Consider the following 22185-nt stretch of genomic DNA (forward strand, 5'->3'; position numbering starts at 1 on the left):
TGCAGTAGCCTTTAACCACTAGGCCATCCTGCTGGTAATTGTTTTCATGCTTAATTCAGGTTTTCTCATTTCTACACTAACAACACAATTGAGACATTTTGTCTCTATATTGATTTGTGTGCCATGTAGATTTGTTTTTGTAAAGTTCTTCTTCGTTGCGAATTAGAAGCTTTGTAAATTCGGGCTCAGTTGTACATATTTATGTATGTTTGTTTAATGGTGTGTGCAGTTTATACTTATATTTAAGAATTTATGAGCTTAATACCGGCTTATAATAATTGAATTTCAATTATTATGTTTTTTCTAAGAGAAACTGAAAAGAAAGAAACATTTACTGGCATATTGCGATGGACCATTTCGAAAACCGCCAACGTAATCATCATCAGGCAATTTTGTAATGTTATCAAAGGTTTCACCGGGATTCGAACCGTGAATCACATGGTGAAACTGCAGTAGCCTTTAACCACTAGGCCATCCTGCTGGTATTTGTTTTCATGCTTAATTCAGGTTTTCTCATTTCTATACTAACAACACAAATCACAAAACACAAAATCAATATAGAGACAAAATGTCTCAATTGTGTTGTTAGTGTAGAAATGAGAAAACCTGAATTAAGCATGAAAACAAATACCAGCAGGATGGCCTAGTGGTTAAAGGCTACTGCAGTTTCACCATGTGATTCACGGTTCGAATCCCGGTGAAACCTTTGATAACATTACAAAATTGCCTGATGATGATTACGTTGGCGGTTTTCGAAATGGTCCATCGCAATATGCCAGTAAATGTTTCTTTCTTTTCAGTTTCTCTTAGAAAAAACATAATAATTGAAATTCAATTATTATAAGCCGGTGTTAAGCTCATAAATTCTTAAATATAAGTAAAAACTTTTTATTTTATTTTTTATTTATTTTTCTTCTCTCTAAGCTCTGTGTTATTACAAAAAAATAAGCTTTCATTCAACAAAATCGATGGACTAATACAAAAGTTATAAGCATTCAAGTAAATATATACATTTAATACATACATAAGTACCCTACTGCTACATATGTATGTGTTAGTATTCGTATATCAGTTGGAATGATATGTGGTCTACAAAGTGGATACACAAAATACTGCTGCTTTCTATACCAATGGGATAGCCGAGCTCGTCAAGACCACTACATCATAAAGGATTGGCCAGAACGAATCGAGTTTCAAGTTGGGGTGGATAACATAAAAAACTCCCCGCTCATAAAGAAGAGAAAAATAATTCTACCTCCGCTCCACATCAAGCTCGGCCTTATCAAAAACTTTGTCAAGGCTTTGGACAAAGAAGGCGAAGCTTTTCATCATTTGAAGACAATCTTTCCAGAGAATTCAGAAGCAAAAACAAAGGAAGGGATTTTTGTGGACCGCAAATAAGGAAAATGATGACCAATAACCATTTCAAAGAACTATTGTCACCAGTGGAGGCAGCAGCGTGGGATTCTTTTGAAAAGGTCGTTACTTCTTTTTAGGCAAACACAGAAGTCCTAACTACGAGATGATAGTGAACGACTTAATCAAAAACTATGCGGAAATGGGAAATAAAAAACATATTTAAGACCGTTTTCTCAGTTAACTTTAAAACCTATCTGCCCGATAAACAAAAAATGTGTATGAAAATTTTTAAATTTACATGAGATTATATATAGCCCTAAATCTGAATTCATCGTCCAGTTGCGAACAAACAAGAACAAGAAAAATGTAAACAAAAAATTTGTTCTGAATTGAAAGATAAATCCAGCCTAAGAAAATTATATACTAATGTGTCACTTATGTATTAATCTAATATACTTTTTTATTTTCTTTCAGGAGTAAATATGTCTTTAAAAATTCATTTTCTACACTCCCATTTAAATTTTTTCTCGCAAAATCTTGGCGACGAAAATGAAGAGCATGGCGAAAGGTTTCACCAGCCAGGGAAATGATTCTTTTAAATATATATATGTAATAATAATGTAAAAAAGCAAGAAAAATTAATAATTAGTAAAAATACGTTGTGTGATAAGAAACTACTATGTAGTTTAGTATTATATACTTCATTACAGTCAATACAAAAAAGTCCCGCCCCCCCTGGAACCGCACATGTATATATGTACATATGCTATTATTTGTAGGGTACTTAAGTTTTACTATAAGGATATATTTATTTGAATGCTTATAACTTTTGTATTAGTTCATCGATTTTGTTGAATGAAAGCTTATTTTTTTTTGTAATAAAACAGAGCTTAGAGAGAAAAAAAATCTGCAAAAATATAAAAAGTTTTCGAGATCCTTCCTCGCAAAATAAAAATTTATTTATATTTTTACAAAAAAAAATTTTTTTAATCCGTAATGATTGTTCCTTATCTTTGCATCTGCAGGGCCTAGCAAAAAGTGTTGTATGCACAGTTTATAGCAAATTGTATCACCTTTTAAAAGCTTCAAACCGCTTTGGAGTTGCCCAATTCGTTCTTGAGATATATATTGTAACGAATTTAAGGAAAATCCGCTTATTTCAAATCTTCTGCTAACGTTCGAATCACTAAACTGTTGAATAAATAACTCCATTATTCAATAATGCAAAAATGTTCTTTATTAGACTACTTGAAAGTACTTCGCAGTAACATTTCACAACCAATAGCGTGATTAAATCAAACTGATTCCGCTTACTCAGCTTTTGCTCCTTTTATACTCTGTGCTGTGTCGTTTACATACTTCTAGGCGTTTCTTATTTTTTTGTTGAAAAAAACGGTTATTCGTAAATAACTCAAAAACGTTACCATAGAATTAAAAAAAAACTTGATTTTCGGAACCAGAGGGTGATTTTACATAGGAATTTCATAATGGCGTCTCTGGTGCATTTTGGCTGTAAACCAGTGTTATACTAACAAATCAAGTTTAAAACTAATTTGAGATTTGAGCATACGTTTTTTTACAAAAAGACAAAAGGGGTGTAAGCAATAACCGTGTTTAAGAAGTGTTTATTGACCATTGAAAAATGCATAGTGTGATGAAATTTATTTTATAAGTAGTGTTAAAAATGAAATGAAAATGAAATGTTATATCTGTGCCTGTGCGTAATTACAAAACTTTTTGCACTTTTAAATGTATTTTTAACAATTTTTTGTTATATGTACTGCTTACTTTAAGTCGAAAAAGTGTTAAAAAACTAAACTACCTCGAGATGAAAAAGCTGGACAGGAACACTAAATCGACTAAAACATTTTACAATACAAGGGTTTTTAGTGGTTGTTGTTGTAACACTACTTTGGCCTGTTTAGTAAACAATGCTTATATATTTCCACCACCAAAGTCTGGTGTTGCCTGATTTTTGTTATTTCATTTAAAGCGTATCCTACAGGATTAAAATGTTGTAAGGAAAAACGAAAATATTTCCCAAGGATGTTGTTGTTGTAGCGATAAAGACACTTCCCGAAGGTTGAGAGGAGGGTTTTCGATGTTTATGGTCCTTTGCCGGATTTAAATCCGGTACGTTCCGGTAATAAGCACCATTAGGGTACAAGCCGGAAAATCTCTGGAACGATTTAATATGACCACATTGAAACTTCTAGGCCATCCCATCTCCGCCCACCCTCTAGTTTCATTAGGAGCTTGGAGTGGCCAGAGCCTTGGGTGCTAAAAAAACAGGATTCGCAACGTATAGGCGAGGTTGACAATTGAGTTTGAAAAGCGTTGACAACCCCTTGAGAAACTACTTGAATCATTTGGGTATTTTAATTGCATCTTAACAGACATACCTGCCGCTGGTATAATCTAAGCCCCCTCGCCCGCTGGGGGATTCCAAGGATCTTAGTGGCCGTTGTTTGTATAAGGGTTGCGAAAAGTTAAAGAATTTCCCACAGTGTGGATAATTGGATGGCATGACCCTTTACATATTGCATGTTTTTGAGCTGCAGTTTTAAATTTGTGTTTAAAATATTTATTTGAAAATTTTTAAGAGGTTTACTCAATTTTATTTATTTTGTTTTATATTTCATATTATATTTTTTTTTTTTTGTGAGCTACTTTTAGTTTTTTTATACTTTTTTTACGACCTCATTTCATATTATTTTTCTTCTCTTTTATGTTATATTTTTTAGCATTAGTTTTTCTAAAAGTTATTATTTTACTTCTATATAAACTTTTTATATATTTTTCCAATTTTTTTTAGTTGTTTATTTATTATAAGTTTTCTCTTTTATTTATTTATTAGTCTACAAATTTACCAATTAATCAGAATAAATATATTTACGGATTTACTTTACAGAAACATACAAAGTAAACGAAATTTACACTATAGAATATATATGTAATTTAATATATTGTCACGGATATTAGCATCACTAAGCTATACCATCACTAAGGCGATGCTAAGGCCATGCTAAGCGATATTTACGTCAATAATCAAATCATGTATACACATATATAAGGCAACCGAGAGATGTCACACACAGATGCATTTACTTATACGCCTATGTGTGCGCGAGAGACTGTAAACTACAAACATTCACGTCAATAATTCAATCTTATGTCCACACATATGTAGGTACACGCGGCTGAGAAGCAAGGCACAACCATATGCAGACATCTTATTTGAGATGCTCCTAAATGTAGGCAATTATAATTGTGGAAGTGTCGCTCACACATACAAGCATGGGGTATGAGAGAAGCTATAAAATCGTGCAATTTTAGTTATAGCTGAGAAGTTTGAGAGCTCAGGGGCAATGCTAGTAAATTCTAGAAGATGCAAACGAGGAAAACAGAAAGTATAAAAGGCCGCAGATGTAGAGGCGCTGGAAATCAGTTTGATTTGAGATTTCGATTAAGACGCTATCTAGCGAGCAAGAGCAGTATTATTTTGAATAGTAGAGTTTCATTTGAGCTATCAATCAGTTTGGTTATTAAGCAAGCTATTCGTTGCACAGTTTGAGTGTTATTGTGAAGTACTTTAATAAAGGCCATTTTGCATTATTACATATTGGAGTTATTTTTTCAACAGTTTAGTGATCGAACTTAGCAGAAGGTTGCAAATAAGAGGATTTGCAAGTAAATTCGTTACAATATATTAAATCAGTTGTCGGGGTGGGCTGTGATGCCGAGCAACAGTAATTGATTATTATTGCTGTCGGAATGGGGGTGTCTTCGAGCTGCAGATGTAGATTTATCAAACAATAATTAGGGCTACGTTGTCTGGAAGGATGGAAACGACGTGACTGCAAGCCATCCACCCGAGCAACGGTAATTGATTATTAGTGCTGTCGGAACGAACGTGATTTCGAGCAGCTGATGTATATTTTTCATACAATAACTAGGGCTGCGTTGTCTAGAAGGATGGAAAGGACGTGACTCCAAGCCATCCACCCGAGCAACGGGAATTGATTATTATTGCTGTCGGAATGGGCGTGCCTTCGAGCTGCTGATGTAGATTTATCACACAATAATTAGGGCTGTGTTGTCTGGGAGTTGCAAAGAACATGATTCCAAGCCACCCACCTAAAATTATTGGAGCTAGCGATAAGGGTGGGGGGTTGGAAAGGACGTAATTTCAGGCTAACCACCCATTGCGTATTTAAGGAAGTCAGTACATATTTTTAGTACGATTAGTAAGTCGCACGCATCAATGGTTTTGCAGTCCTTCCTTACTGAAATCAATACATTTCGAAAGTCGATCTGCATGTGCTTATATGAAGTGGTTGAAAATGTCTAAATGATCTAAAGGGAAGATTAAATAAATGGCGTTTCCTTTTCTAAAAATAATGTCGCCCTCTCTCGTGAACTTGTGTGTTTCTTTCAAAAATTATTTTCCACTGAATAAGATAGGGGGTACGAGTACCTACAAATAGAGCAGGGTTACCTAGAGGGTAAAATTTTTATTATTTTTTTTTTTTTCAAAAAGAAAACGCAAAAAATGTCACCAAGCATATACGAGCTATTTACCATCCCTCTAATAAGTTTTACAAAAAATAACAGACCTACCATCTCTCTACGACTCTGTAAAGTAGGAATAAATGAATAAGCTTTAAGCGGCAGGAGTAGGGGGGAAATATCCTTGAAGCATTCTACGGTAAGTGCCTTAGCGCAAAAAGCAGCAATTGCTTTTGAAACGATTCTAATTTGTGGCAGTTGGTCTTATAACGTAGGTTCCAGATTATCGAAGCATATTCTGGCGACCCCGAACTCCTAATGGATCTAGGGGGTGGAAGGGCGGAATGGCCTAGAAGGTTTCATGTGGTCATACCAAATCGTTCCCGTGATGGTCGGGCGTACCGGCATCCGGCAAAGGACCATCAACATCGATAACAACAACAACAACGAACGCCAAAGTTTCTTTGGCTCTGTTCACGCAACATTAAAGTGCAATTTAAAGTCAAATTTAGAGTCCATCGTAACGCCAAGGTCTACGAAGCTAATGACTTTGTTAATGGTATAATCATCAATCAAACATGAACTTGCACTTCGGCTGATTTGCTGACATTACATTTACGTTGCACCATTCAACTAGGCCATTCAGATCCGATTGAAGTTTTAATCTATCCACTCGAGAGCGGATAGGCATTACAAGTTTGACATCATCAGCGTACATTAGCGGCTTGCAGTACTTCAAAACATTTGCAAGGTCGTTGAGGAACAGCAGAAACAGCACTGGGCCAAGGTGGCTGCCCTGAGGAACACCAGAAGTAACATCGATAGATTCTGTCCGACAATTATTAAATATAAACTGTTTGTTTTCTTCCTTCAAGTATTAAGATACCCAGGAAAGAAACAAATGCGGGAAGCCAAATCGATCGACTTTGAACAGGAAGGAGTGGGAAACTCTATCGAAAGCTTTACTAAAATCTGTATTTGTATTTGTATTTGTATTTATTAGGCAATTCATCCCAGCACAACAATTTGACAAAAATTATTTTACAGTGCTAGTCGGTAAAAGGCATAAAATAGGAACAATCTAATCTTGAAACTTAAAGCTAATGACTATGGCTAAGAAAAGGTTACAACAAATAATATATTTAATAAATAGTAAATAGATAAATAAAGGAATGATAGAGTACATTTGCTTAGAAGGAATCAGTATTTTAATTGTCTAGGTTATTATAGAAACTTGTTAATTCTTTATTGAAGAGCAGAGCATTGCTTATAAGCCTAAGTCTAGAAGGGAGCGAGTTCCAAAGACGTATGGAATTAATGAAGAACTGGCGATCAGATATTAGCATACGATGTCTGAAGTGGGTAAGGAGAACAGATCTAGACGACTGGAGAAAATTTAGCCTCCGATACAGATAGTCAGGTTCCTTCATATATATTAATTTATGTAGCGTAGTGAGCGTTTTAAGTTTAATAAGGTTATCGAAAGAAATGTTTAGCAACCTGTAAGCATGTTGAGAGACGTGGTCAAGTCTTTTCAACCCATAGACGTATCTAGCAATGTTGTTATACACAACATTAAGTTTCCTCTTACATACATAGTCACAATTGGAGTAAACCTCACAACCAAAAAGGAGCGTAGGTATTAAGTACGCTTTTGCTATTAGTAGACGAATATGTAACGGAGTAAAATATTGTGTAAGCCAGAGTGTACGAAGCATCCCATACACTTTTCCCACTGTGCGGAAGATGTGATCTTTCCATGTCAGGGTTTTGTTAAAAACTATACCTAGATTTTTTGCCGTGTCAACGTATTCTATAATAGTGTTGTCTAAAATTAAATTTTCCATTCCACTTTTATCTAGTGACCTTCTATGAATGACTATACATTTCGACTTCTTAGGGTTAAGACATAAGCCGTTCATAGAAGCCCACGTACCAATTTGACACAAATCGTAATTTAAGTTATTAATACATGAACTGGTACGATCACTAGGACAGCACATATACAATTGTACGTCGTCAGCATAAATGTGAATATTACAATACTTGAGAACACCAGGCAAATCGTTTATATACAAAACAAATAACAGGGGACCAAGGATTGAGCCTTGTGGGACTCCTCTTAAAACACTGACGAAGTCAGACTTTCTGCTACCAACACTTACTGCCTGAGTTCGGTCGGCCAAATACGATCTGATTAGGGCTGTTGCAGAGTTGGAGAAATTAAATAGGTTGTCCAGCTTCTTGCAGAGAACGGTGTGGTCGACCGAGTCAAACGCTTTTGAATGGTCGAGAAGAGTCAGGAAAGCAGTAAAATTTTTGTCAACTTGTTCTCGAATATCCTCTATCACCGATAGAAGCGCTGTTTTACAGCTACGATTTGACCTGAATCCAGACTGGGAATCTGTGAGAAGGTTATTATTCTGCACATAAGTATTTATCTGGCAGTGCAAAATTCGTTCGACGACCTTGGAAAGGAAAGGCAGAATAGCTATAGGCCTATACTCCTTGTTTTGCTTGGGGATTGGGATTACCTTAGCAACTTTCCAACATTTGGGAAATACACAGGACGTCAGCACAGAGTTAACCAAGTAGGTTAAGTGAGGAAGGATTTTAGGAAGAATTATTTTTAAAAATTTCGGACATATACCATCGAACCCCATAGCATTAGACTTTACTGAAAGAATGGCTTGAACGACATCACACTCATCGACACTAGCAAACTCAAGAGGACCAAAATCAACATTAGCGCGAATACAATGATTATCAGCACATATATTGTCAGTTGAGATTGGCAGATTTACAAAATTTATATTTATCTCATTAATGTCTACATCAGGGAGGACAGAAATATCACATTTGGATTTTCCGATACCAATATGTTTAATCGACTTCCAGGTTTCCTTCGAACTCAAAGCAGCACTAAACTTGTTATTATAAAATTTCTGCTTAGCTGACCTAATGGCTTTGTTTGCAGCGATCCTAGCTGTTTTGAAGCAGTTGTGAGCCTCCAGGGTTTTGTATCTTTTCCATCGTGAGTAAGCAAGGTTACGCTGGTGGATTAAGTGTTTTAGATTGGCACTAAACCAAGGGGTATTATTGTGTGTAGCAGCTTTGAGTTTCACTGGCACATAGTTGTCGAAAAGCCTAATGATATGGTTCTGTAGGAATGATGCCTGATCATCGACCGATGTCAGTGTACGAATCAAGCTCCACTCAACCGACTCCACCGCTGCATTAAGGGAACTGTAATCTATGCTTCTAAAATCACGATATGTAAAGGAACATTGTATGTGTGACGTTTGGAAGTTGTAACTAAGAAATATTAGATCGTGTTTTGAAAAGCAAGATGCCGACAATTGATCGTAGTGGAGCAATTTCAGGGGATCATTCACAAAAAATAAATCCAGCAAAGAAGAATTTGAGTCAGTAAAGTGTGTAGGTGAAGTTAAATTGGTGGGAAAAAGTCCAAGAGACTCCATACTTAGCTTTAGAGTTGAGTCGACGAGAAGGTTGGAGTTGAAATCCCCAGCGATGATTATATTATCATAGCTTATAAGTAGAGGCTCGAGAAATTCAATAAAGCCAGAGAAGTCAACTCCACGATTAGGTCTGTATGCACAGCCGATAAGAAGCCTTTCATTATTTACAGAGAAAACGTCTACGAACACATATTCGACAAGATCACTTGGACTAGCACTGCAGCAAAGTTTACAGGATAAACTACTTTTAACATATATAGCAACACCACCACCATGACCACGTCTATCAGCCCTGAACAGTTGATATCCATTTAGTTGCACCAAATCATTTTTGTGACATGAAGAAAACCAGGTTTCGGAAATACATATAACATCTATATCAGAACCCTCAGATATGAATCTCAATTCATCCAGCTTTTTATATAGGCTTTGCGCATTAAGATGGATGACTTTGAGCCCTTTAGTACGTTTGTTGAATACGCGCAACAGCAAAAACCGTGTTGAGACAAGTCAATGGTTGTGGATACCCTATGAGCTAGTTGCGTTAAAAAGACATGTAAGAGTCTTAAACAGGAATTCAGCACACGTTTTTAGCACAATGGATGGAATTTCATCAGGTTCGCTAGAATAGCAAATTTTCAGGTTTTTTATGTCTTAGTACGTCCGCCATAAGAATATAAGGAACAACTGCTCAATTACGCGAAGACAGTCTTTATTGATAGTCCAAAGGCGGGGAATCAGAGGCAGTGGGGTAGCTAAATTTAAAGAAGGTGGGAAACATATTGGCAATTCGGAGATAACCCAAGTATTATGCCAGAGCATACATGTTCGGGCAAAACTATTGGACCACATCGACTGAAAAAAATTAAATACATATAAGCATTTACCAAATTCATTATATGTCTGTACAGACACTTAGGTTAGGTTAGATTAGAGTGGCCACCGGTGCGAGCACCAGTGCACTTAGGCCCAAAAAGGTCCCATTGTGATACCACGTGGATCTCTCCCTTACTCAAACCAACAGCTCGATACAGCAAACGTCAGGAGTTTCTTAGGTTCCAACTTAGCCAGATCACAAATATCGTCAAAGGAGGGAGATCCCAGAGATTTCTTCCTCTTGTTTGGCGCGGAAAATCGCACAGAAAATGTTTGACTGTTTCTATCTCCTCTTCGTCTTTGCAGCTCCTGCAGTAATCATTATAGGGAGCACCCAGCTGTTGCGCGTGCCTCCCGATTGCTATGTGGCCGGTTATACGTCCAACCACCACAGATATGCCCCCCCCCCCCCCCCCTACCAAGGAGAAGGAGACTTTTAGGAGTGGTAGCAGGATTCAAGATTGCTCCATCTCACACCCGGTTCCCTAAGGAAAATCCCTTTCAAAATGAGCTTACAGGTAGGGGCGGCATGCTCAATCCCTTCCAGGACGACGAAAGCGGAACGGATGTGCCCACTCTTGCAAGTTCGTTAGCCATCTTATTGCCCGGTATATTCGAGTGCACCCATATCAGACTGGGGGAAGTTTGCTCAGCGATCTCGTTAAGAGATTTGCGGCACTTCTCTACTGTCCTGGACTTACATGTGACCGATCCAAGTGCTTTTAGTGCAGCCTGGCTGTCAGAGTAAATACAAATTTGGTTATAGCCGTGAGCAGCCTTCCCCAGGTGATCAGCGGCCTCATTTATAGCAGCCACCTCCGCCTGAAAGACGCTGCAATGATCGGGTAGGCTAAATGATAGATTCCACCCTAGTTGAGGTGCAAAGACACCGCTACCATGGCCATCCACATTGCCTCTCTATCCAGATAACTTTCGCAGCCGCAGAGCAGAAAAGGCCGCACATTGTTTGGCCATTAAATCTATTGGCGGCCACCGTGGTGTGATGGGTAGCGTGCTCCGCCTATCACACCGTATGCCCTGGGTTCAACTCCCGGGCAAAGCAACATCAAAATTTTAGAAATAAGATTTTTCAATTAGAAGAAAATTTTTCTAAGCGGGGTCGCCCCCCGGCAGTGTTTGGCAAGCACTCCGGGTGTATTTCTGCCATGAAAAGCTCTCAGTGAAAACTCATCTGCTTTGCAGATGCCGTTCGGAGTCGGCATAAAACATGTAGGTCCCGTCCGGCCAATTTGTAGGGAAAATCAAGAGGAGCACGACGCAAATTGGAAGAGAAGCTCGGCCTTAGATCTCTTCGGAGGTTATCGCGCCTTACATTTATTTTTTTTTTTAACACATTAAAAATAGTGTCCAGCGCCTCCGCAGATTAGAGCACTTCTTTGTACCTTCTGGAATACCCGTAGGTTTGATTTAGTATCTAAGCTCGTCCACCAGACCACTGCCACGTAGACACTTAGGAACCCATAGAATATATATCGGGACGGTGTGGGAACTAGCAAGCCATCAATAGAGTTCCAAGACACAAAAGACAGATTGAAGCCACCAGCCACTATGACAGGATCAACAACAGCGCTTCCCAAGGCGGTTCTATGTACCGGAGCGACTCGGGATTTTACCCGACCAAGGACTGTCATTTCAGTGTAACCCCATTAAATTTGTTGCGTCCCTCCCACAAATTGTCATCCTCCCAGCAGCTCCTTGCAGCGGGACTGCTCCATATTCTCTTGCTCCGGGAAGGTATCGAATCCAATCCGGGTCCATCTCCTGACCCCGGTCCTGGTTTTGCTGCATCTGCCGGAAAAGAATCTTTTTAGGACGATCATACTCTGTTCAGTGCGTCTCGTGTAAGGGATGGTTGCATCGGACAGGTTGTTCTGGGCTTGATCCCAAAATCCGACGTCCACGTAACTTTTATAAATCTTTTGTGGCTCCTTGCTGTTCACGTCCAAGGGCGTCCCATAGTCTACGCCTTAGCGCCCCCACTACCTTCCAGCAGCCCAGCTGCTCAGCAAGCCACAACTAGTACCCGCTGCTGCTCACGCCCCGCGGCGCCAACAACTCAAACAGCTGCTACCACTCATAACTACTATCTCCGTAGTAGGGTCGGTAGCAATTCTGAGCATCAGCCCCTGCCTCGGTCTTCTCCCCCCTCTTTTTCGGCAGCAATCGTGTAGGTGAGGGAAACAGACTCTTAGTCCCTAACCCCGTTTGCACCGTTTGCCAGCACAGAATATATATGTTTGCGACATCTGCCCAATGCAACTCCTGCCTTGGGCGGTGCCACTTTCCTAGATGTTCTGGTCTCCGCGACGGCAACCCCCCGATGGGTTTCATTGCGCCATGTTGCCAGGTCGCAAACCCCAATCTACCGGGTACCCCAATGCTTGCCAAGGACGCCCAGTCCCAGGGCCACAACAGCAGTTGCGTCCTGGCCTTCCTCAACCCAGGCGTAGTCACCCGTCACTTACTCCCAGAGTGGCGACGTCTCCCCCTATGCACTTCAGAATTCTGCAGTTAAACTGTAATGGACTAACTTGGAAGATCACGGGGATAGTCGATTTCATGAAGCGCCACAACATCCGCATTGCCGCGATTCAAGAGACTAAACTCACAGCAAGATCTGCACTGCACCCTGTTCTGGGTATAATGTCCACAGAAAAGATCGCATGAGCGGAAATGGAGGCGTCCTCGCGTTTATCATACACCACTCTGTGCAATATCATATATTTGTATTTGTATTTATTAGGCAATTCATCCCAGCACAACAATTTGGCAAAAATTATTTTATAGTGCTAGACCTGGCATCGACCGCAGGGACAATGTCTTAGAACGTCAAGGCCTATCTGTCCGGTCAGGGGATGCAAACCTAGAAATCATCAACATCTACATCCCTCCTGCCACCTGTTGCCCCAGTGGATACTGCCCTAATATTAGCGCCTTACTCACTGGCAACAATCGCATTATCTTAGGCGACTTTAATGCCCATCACGATCTATGGAATTCAAACTTGCGGGCGGACAGTAGGGGGAGATGTTGGCGGATCAAATAAAAGAAACGACGTTCTGCACAATAAACGGAGACGCCCCCACACGTATGGTAGGAAGCTGTCACAGTTCGCCGGATATCTCAATCGGGAGCGCAGAACTCGTAAACTGCGTCAACTGGCAGCCGATGGTAACATTGGCATCCGACCACCTGCCTATACTTATTTCGTTCGAGCGTACCGCCGACTTCATCGTTACAGAAAAACGCACTTTCATAAGCTTTAAAAAAGGAAAGTGGGACAAATACAAATCTTTTACAGACAACCTCTTTGCTGCCCTCCCTATCCCGACTGATGCCCGCCAAGGGGAGCGTGCTTTCCGCAAGGTCATTGAATCCGCCTCGGCACGTTTCATTCCCGCCGGGATAATTCCCGAAATTCGACCCCTCTACCCGGCGGAGGCCGCAAATTTAGCGAGAGAACCCTTATAAGACAGCTCGACCCAGGCGACCCCCAAATAAGGGATATAAACCAACGCATCAGATTGCTTGTGGATGAACACAAGCGGGCGAAATGGGAGGAGCACCTAAGAGGTTGTAACCTCTCTGCCGGTGTGGGTAAACTTTAGTCCACCGTAAAGTCCCTATCGAATCCGTCTAAGCACCATGACAAAGTTTCCATCGCTTCGGCGATAAAGTGATGACGGATTCGAAAAAATACGCGAGCGCTTTCTGCCGTCAATATGTAATGCATTCTACGGTCGACAAAGATATACGGAGGGCCAACAGACACGCACATAAACATAAATTCAGCGCGTCACCAATTACCATCACCGCCAGAGAGGTTGAAATTGCCATTGGTCACGCTAAATCATCCAAAGCAGTGGGCCCAGACGGCATAGCCATGCCGATGCTTAAAAGCCTAGGGAAAGAGGGTTTCAAATACTTAGCACATGTCTTCAACCTGTCTCTTTCCACCTTTGTCATACCCGAAAAATGGAAAATGGCCAAGATGGTCCCGCTACTAAAGCCTGGAAAACCAGCTAACATAGGAGACTCGTATCGTCCGATATCTCTCCTATCGCCAGTAGCAAAGACGCTTGAAGCCATTTTGCTCCCCTACTTCCAAGCAAATTTGCAGCTAGCCTGTCATCATCATGGCTTCAGGAAACTCCATAGCACCACCACCGCGCTAAATGCCATCAGCACCCAGATAAATTGCGGTTTAAATCAAAACCCCCACCATAGAACAGTACTCGTAGCGCTAGACCTATCAAAATCTTTTGATACCTTCAACCATGGCACGTTACTGCAAGACCTGGAAGGATCTACCGTCTTAAAAGGTGGACCGCAAATTATCTCGGTGGCCGGCAGGCATCGGTGCAATTTAGAAACGCAACATCAAAAACAAAAAGAATTAAAAAAGGAGTGCCACAGGGTGGTGTCCTATCCGCACTTTTGTTTAACTTTTACATATCAAAGCTACATTCGCCACCAAAAGGAGTTACTATCGTTTCCTATGCCGATGGCCACAGGCTCAGGCCCACAGATCGACGAGCTTTGCAACAAAATAAACGCCCACCTCCGTGATCTCTTCAGTTTTTTCACCTCGCGAAACCTGACATTATCACCGACTAAATCATCGGCGACCTTATTTACAACATGGACGTCCCAAATTTCGACCATTTTGAACATCCACGCCAATGGCACTACGCTACCGACTGTCTTACACCCCAACATCTAGGGTGTGACGCTTGATGAGGATCTACATTTTGGTGAGCATGCAGCTGCAATTGTACCGAAAATCCAGAGCCGTAATAAAATCCTCAAATCTCTCGCTGGCAGTACTTGGAGAGAAGATAAAGAAACGCTTATTACCACTTGCAAAGCAATTGCATGCTACGCGTACCCGATATGGTCGCTAAGCCTAAAGACTACTCATTGGAAGAAGCTGCAGGCCTGCCAAAATACTGCCCTCAGAACCGCCACGGGTTGTCTTCTTATGTCCCCAGAACACCATCTGCATAATGAGGCGAGAATACTCCCCATCAGGGAGAGAAATGAGATGCTAACCAAACAGTTCCTGTTGAATACCCAGAAACCTGGGCATCCGAACAGATATCTGATTGATGAGCCAACACCGCCCAAGGGCTTAAGGAATCATCTCCGTAAGCATTATGAGGAAATACGGCACCTGAGAACTCAGCCGTATGAAGCGAAAAAACACAAGCAGGTCTCCAGCGAACTCCACAAACAGGCGTCGGACCTTTATGCCAGGCAGGAATTGCACGCTGAATCCAGTACTCAAAGAACAGTACCCAAAACTTGCGGAAGAGGAACGCATACTCTCCAGGGAAACGCGAGTCAACTTCGATTAACCCCCAACCCCCCCCCCCCTACCCACCTTGCGCACGACCCTGATTACTACTTAACATTTGTTGTTGTGTTGTATTGACGACAAAGACACTCCCCCAAGGTTTTGCTGGTGGTGTAGATGTAGAGGATGTTGAGTTAGATTTATGTGTAGATTTAACAGGTGTCGTTGCAGGTGTAGATGGTGATTTGGATGTGGAGGCAGTTAAGATAGTTAATAAAATTTTTTTTCTTGTTTTTATTTACATTATAGTATTTGCTTTGTTAAATTATATAAATTTTTGTCATTTACGTTTATTTCAATATATTTTAAATTCATATATATTTTTATTTCTAGATTTTTATATTTTATATTTTTCTAGAGGCCTTTGAAATTAATTTTATTAAATTTAACGGAGCATTTTTAACTATTTCGGGAGATTAGAACCCGTAAATTTTTACATAATGTAACAATTTTGTAGGTTTTCCGTGTGGATGAGTTCTAGCGCTTTGTTCCACTAACTCTAAAAGGACTGTTAAACAAATAATTTTTTAAATTGAATTAGGCTTAAAAATTCTGAGAAAACAAGAAATGTATGAAGATTTTACTTAATTTGACTCATAAGTATCTTTACGCCACCTTAAATTTTTTTGCTTTCGCTTATATGCTAACATTGTAAGCAAACTCGTGCGCTTAAGGAGACACTGTTAATTTCAACCTCATTTAGATTTGGTGAGATTACCCGAAGTTTCGATTGGGTAAACCAAATGATACCAAAATGTGCTAGTATAGGTACATGTCAACACTCTCTAAATCTTCAGTTAGAATTTTTGTCATTACAACAGTACATGAATTATTATTTTAAAGTTTATATTTTCATAGGAGCTAGCTAAAATTAGTTTGCGACTTAAAAATGCATTACAGTTTACATACATTTTAGTTTTTTTTTTAATTTAGAAAACTAAAGAACAATTTTTACTTACATTTGAGCCTGAATCACTTATGAGTTTGTTTCTGCAAATAAGATATGAGAAATAATTAATGCTTGACATAAATGTGATGTGTAAAGTAACTACTTACAATGTATCCGATGTAATAAGGTCCCAAGTACTATTATCACCTAGGAAATCATTTTTTGGTAAATGTTGACTATAATCATCCGTTTCGTGAGCATTACAATTTGCTAACATTTTGTTTTGTGTGGCTAAGACCTTTGTAAGATGACCATCGGTTGAATTTATTATAGATTGCCACAATTTTAATTCAATCTCATTACTTAAATTACTCTCAATTAAGGCACCGATATGTTCAGATTCTGATATACTATCCATAATATGTTTGAATATTTTAATTAAATGTCCCATGTAGCCAAGGCGACGACCTTTTTGGGTTGATCTATTAGCAAAAGAATAAAATGAAAATATTATTAAAATAATTACTGTTCTAAATAAATTAGATGGCATATATACTCTGTGTCCGCATTAGATTTCCAGCAGTCAATTAATTTTGAAATCAGCTTGCACTTTTCAATTACCTAAAGTATATAAACAAATATAAATTATTTGCTTTTCAATATAAGCCAATAAATTACAAATATACGCACGTGTATTTGTAATGCAGACGGACCTCTGTCAGCAGCGTGAGCTTTGGTTTTAGTCAGCTTATTTGCTTCACCTTCAATTTCAGCAGTTGATTCTATTTTAATGCCTGACTTTATATCATTTACAACATCAGATTTTTCTACAGTCGCCACGTCATCAGTTTCCATAGCGTTTGCCTGTGTTGCAGGTTCAATATTTCCCGACTTAGTTTCTGTTTCAGTTTCATTTTTTATATCGCCTACTTGCTCATGTGTTTTCATTTCAACATCTTCTTTCTCATCAGACTTTATCATTATATCATTTTTAACATTGTCACTCTCATTAGTAGTAGTAGTAGTAGCCTCAATATCATTAACGTTTTTTTTATTATTTGAGTTAAAAACCATATCGAAAAACGTATACGTATTTTCGACATTGTTTCCCAACTTAGAAAAAGTTGCATTATTAGTACGGCCATGCATTGCATTATTATTGTTATTTGATAGTTGCGTATAAAATACTAAATGAAGACACTTTTCAACTTCACTATGCAAAAAATTATTCCAACAATATTGCTTGAAGAGGATTAGGAGGGTGTCAAAGAAATCCGTTTCACAGACGCTAATACGCAATGTTGAAAAGAAATAAATTACATAAATAAATATAGAGGTTTCAAAAATTTAGTTATAATTACGCTTTCAAAATCTCTTCGTTTTTAGTCTGCAATAATACTGTAAAAATACGGCAGATTTGCAAACGCGTCATTCCAAAAGGCTGTGATAACTTAGCTGCTGTTGTTATTATTTGTGGCTTCTGCAAAAAAATTAATCCAGAAATGTGAATTTAAAATATTTTGTAATAACTTTAAACTTTTATTGGAATTGTATTTTTTAATAAGCCGTGTTCTTTTTGTATCTCAAGTCTATTATTATTAACTCAGTTTTTCCATTTCAGCGAATGTCGAATATATGATGTTGAATAGAACTTAAACCACAAATAAAATTGTAGATTTAACAAAAGACTTCGCAAACTTACATTTGGCGGGTTTGTGAGTAGCTCATTGAAATCTTTAAGACGCGGTGCAATGACACGAATCACAGTGGCGAGTATTTGTTCACGAATCTCTAGTTCACGCTTTTGTATGAACTTCATACGGTCCGAATTAGGTTCATCACTGAAATTATATTAGTATGTATTAATTTCCATTAACAACAAAACATTTTACCAAATCAGTAAGGTTATTACGTGTCAAATTGACAAAGAGTAGGCATTAATCTTTGTTTTTTTTTTTTTTGTCAAAACTTCGGTGAATGATTCTAACCATTTGCCAATTTTTCTCACAATGACCTTTTAATACTTAAAACTGATATGTCCTAAAACAACTTACGTAAAAACCACAGGTTTTAAAAGCATAAGTACAACCGATATTCCTGATACGACAGCGCTTTCTGGCGCATTTGATTCCAAAATCACATTCATTAAGGCTTCAATATTCGCCTCATCTTCGATGCGTTTCAATATTGGATTAGAACCATCGAATGTAGGCTCAAAAGAATCATTTTCTTGTTCCATATATCGCATAGAACGACCTTGTTGTATTAAATCACAGAGAAATTCCGCAACATTTGCATGTTTGTCGGTCTCTTGGGGATAACCAATTATTGTAATCAGTCTCTCGACAAGTCTATCTTCAGTGAGCCACTAAAAAAAAACGTTACAAATTATAATCATACGTAATAAATATTTCATACAAATAAATGAAAACGTTTTTATGTACTCACTTCATACAAATTACGTTTCATTTGTCTACCATCAACATCCCTCATCATTTGTATTATTAAATCGGGTATGACAGGTGTGGAAAAATGGTTACAAATCAAATCCAAAAAATTCTTTTGAGACTTAATATATTCCAAGAGTTTTAGGCACATTTGTTGATACAAGAACCAATCTTGTTCAGCCTTTTTTGTGAAGAGCATACTAAATGTTTTGCTAAAAAATGATGATAGCAAAGGATTTAACGGTGGTTCATTTTCTAGATATGAATAAAGTGTTTTTAATATATTTTCATCTGACAAAAGCTTTTCATCTAGGGACGGTAAACCACTGCAAAAATAATAATAAAGGAAATCATATATCGCAAACAACTTTTTTGTCATACGTACAATGTTAAAATTTCACAAGCCATATTCGCATGACGATATCTTTGTGCCATAGGTAAATTCTCAGGCGGTTCTGTTGTGATGAGTTCAACAAGGCGTTTGATTACATCTGAACGAGTGAAACTAGAAAAAAATATTGGAAAATTTATTAAAGAGTATGATATGTAAATTGTAGAAAATTTATCTTAATTTTTGCCCAATGTTTGTTAACAAATGCAACAAAATTTAATATTGCAATTAATAAAAAAATTGTAGAACGATGACGTTCATGTCATATCTTATAATGAACTCTGAAACATGGTGGTAATCGGGTGGCAATACAGCTGCCAGTGTTCACGCCCCTGTTGGCATGGTTTCATCCACTTCATTTTTCTGTTAAAAGCCGGCCATTTTTTAATGTAAATATATGTATTCGCAGAAACCAGGAAAAGTCCTAATACATTAACATGGAAACCTTAAGTAAAAACAGTACGAATGTGTGTGGATCATCGAATGTACATATGGAATCAGCTGCTCTATTTGCCATTTACTGACCTTTTCCCTCTCCCAATTCCGTTTCCCATACGACAAATATTTATTTTTTATTTATTTATTTATTTATTTATTTATTAGTCTACAAATTTAACAATTAATCAGACTAAGTATAATTACGGATAACAGATAAATTACATAGTGAGCAAAATTATATTATAAAATATGTATATATATTATTAAATCAGTTGTCGGGGTGGACTGTGATGCCGAGCAACGGAATTGATTATTAGTGCTGTCGGAATGGACGTGATTTCGAGCAGCTGATGTATATTTAACACACGATGAGTAGGGCTGCGATGCGTGGGAGGTTCGAAAGGACGTGAATCCAAGCCACCCGCCCAAAGTAACTGGAGCTGGTAACAGATTTAGTTTAACATGTTAATTTTGAATAAGTTATGAGTTCAAAACAGTGAGTATATATTTTTTTTATATTGTAGAGTGTGTCGAAGTATCAATATTATTGCAGTGATTATTGAAATCTTGACACAGACAACGAAGAGGTTCATGCATTTGAAAATTCGATCTACAGGTAATTAAATATAGCGGTTGGAAATACCGAGAGGGCCTAAAAGGGACATTAAGCATCACCTCGCCAAGCAGAAATGGACTGTTTATCATCCCTCTTACAAGTTTTACCATGAATAAAACGCCAAGCATCTCCCTACGGCTCTGTAGTGACGGCAGCTGTAAAAGTTTTAACAGGCTGCAGTAGGGCGGTAGATTCCTTGATGGATCCCAGGGCAAATGATTTAAAGCAAAAAGCAAAAATTGCTTTTGGACCGATTCCAATTTTTCGCTATGAATCTGATAACGCGGATTCCAGATAATAGAAGCATATTCCAATATAGGTCTTACTAACGATAAAAAAAGTTTTAGTGACATAGGGGTCATTGAATTCCTTGGACCATCTTTTTACGAAAGCCAAAGTCCCTCTAGCGGCCACCGTGGTGTGATGGTAGCGTGCTCCGCCTATCACACTGTATGCCATGGGTTCAACTCCCGGGCAAAGCAACATCAAAATTTTAGAAATATGTTTTTTCAATTAGAAGAAAATTTTTCTAAGCGGGGTCGGCCCTCGGCAGTGTTTGGCAAGCGCTCCGGGTGTATTTCTGCCATGAAAAGCTCTCAGTGAAAACTCATCTGCCTTGCAGATGCCGTTCGGAGTCGGCATAAAACATGTAGGTCCCGTCCGGCCAATTTGTAGGGAAAATCAAGAGGAGCACGACGCAAATTGGAAGAGAAGCTCGGCCTTAGATCTCTTCGGAGGTTATCGCGCCTTACATTTATTTTTTATTTTTAAGGTCCCTCTAGCCCTATTCACATACGATTCGATATGTAATTTTAAGTCCAGTTTAGGGTCCATCATAACGCCAAGATCAGTAAAGTTTGTGACTTGCTTAATGATATAATCGCCTATCAAGTACTGATGGGATTTAAAAGATTTCCTCCTAAAACACATAAACTTGCACTTCGGTAAGTTTAGTGACACGACGTTCACATCACAACACCCAACTAGGTTATTCAAATCCGATTGAAGAAGTGCTCTATCTTCAGGTGAGCGAATGGGCATAACCAGTTTGACATCATCAGCGTACATGAGCAGAATGTAGTGCTTCAAAACATTTGGGAGGTCATTAATGAAGAGCAGGAACAACACTGGACCAAGGTGACTGCCCTGGGGAACTCCAGAAGATACCTTGATGAATTCAGACAAGCAATTGTTAAACACAACGGTTTGCTTTCTTCCTTCCAAGTACGAAGAAACCCAAGAGAGAAGCCGTGATGGGAAACCCAATCGATCGAGTTTCAGTAGGAGTAAGGAATGGGAAACTTTATCAAACGCCTTACTGAAATCAGTATAAATGACATCAGCTTCACAGTTCGCAGTTATTGGATACAAGGGTTGTGAACTCCAAGTTAGACACAGTGGACTTACCCTTGCAAAAGCCATGTTGTGACAGGTCCATTGCTGAAGATACTGTAAAAGCCAGTTGCTTTGTGACAATTGATTCAAATAGTTTTGGAATAGCACAAAGTTTGGCTATTCCCCTATAGTTTGTGACACAAGATCTACTCCCACTTTTATAAAGTGGTATTATAAATGACTCCTTCCACTTCTTAGGGAATATCCCTTGCCTCAAAGAGGCATTAAATAAGCAGGTAAGGGGTTGACAAAGAAATTGAGCGCAAGTTCTTAGCACAACAGATGGAATTTCATCAGGTCCACTGGAGCAGGAAATTTTCAGACTTTCCAGATGCCTTAGTACCTCATCTGTGCGAATATACTAGCAGAACCGGCAGACGTTGTTCTGCCCTAAATTTTCGGTCTA

General features: G+C 38.7%; 1 protein-coding gene across 11 annotated transcripts in view; it reads right to left on the minus strand.

The window, feature by feature from the left end:
* Positions 1–22185, minus strand: part of fmt (phosphatase 6 regulatory subunit 1-like protein fmt) — a 47248-nt gene that overhangs the window by 12446 nt on the left and 12617 nt on the right. For all 11 annotated transcript variants that reach the window (XM_067756508.1, XM_067756502.1, XM_067756510.1 and 8 more), the window contains 9 exons: positions 19325–19444; positions 18941–19265; positions 18547–18860; positions 18195–18333; positions 17854–17972; positions 17183–17780; positions 17049–17113; positions 16660–16974; positions 16563–16593 (listed from right to left, as the gene is read on the minus strand). In XM_067756508.1, the coding sequence (XP_067612609.1) occupies positions 16563–16593; positions 16660–16974; positions 17049–17113; positions 17183–17780; positions 17854–17972; positions 18195–18333; positions 18547–18860; positions 18941–19265; positions 19325–19444 (2026 nt within the window). The remainder of the gene's footprint in view (positions 1–16562; positions 16594–16659; positions 16975–17048; positions 17114–17182; positions 17781–17853; positions 17973–18194; positions 18334–18546; positions 18861–18940; positions 19266–19324; positions 19445–22185) is intronic.

Source organism: Eurosta solidaginis, chromosome 5 (genome assembly GCF_040869045.1).
Source record: "Eurosta solidaginis isolate ZX-2024a chromosome 5, ASM4086904v1, whole genome shotgun sequence".
Taxonomy (NCBI): domain Eukaryota; kingdom Metazoa; phylum Arthropoda; class Insecta; order Diptera; family Tephritidae; genus Eurosta; species Eurosta solidaginis.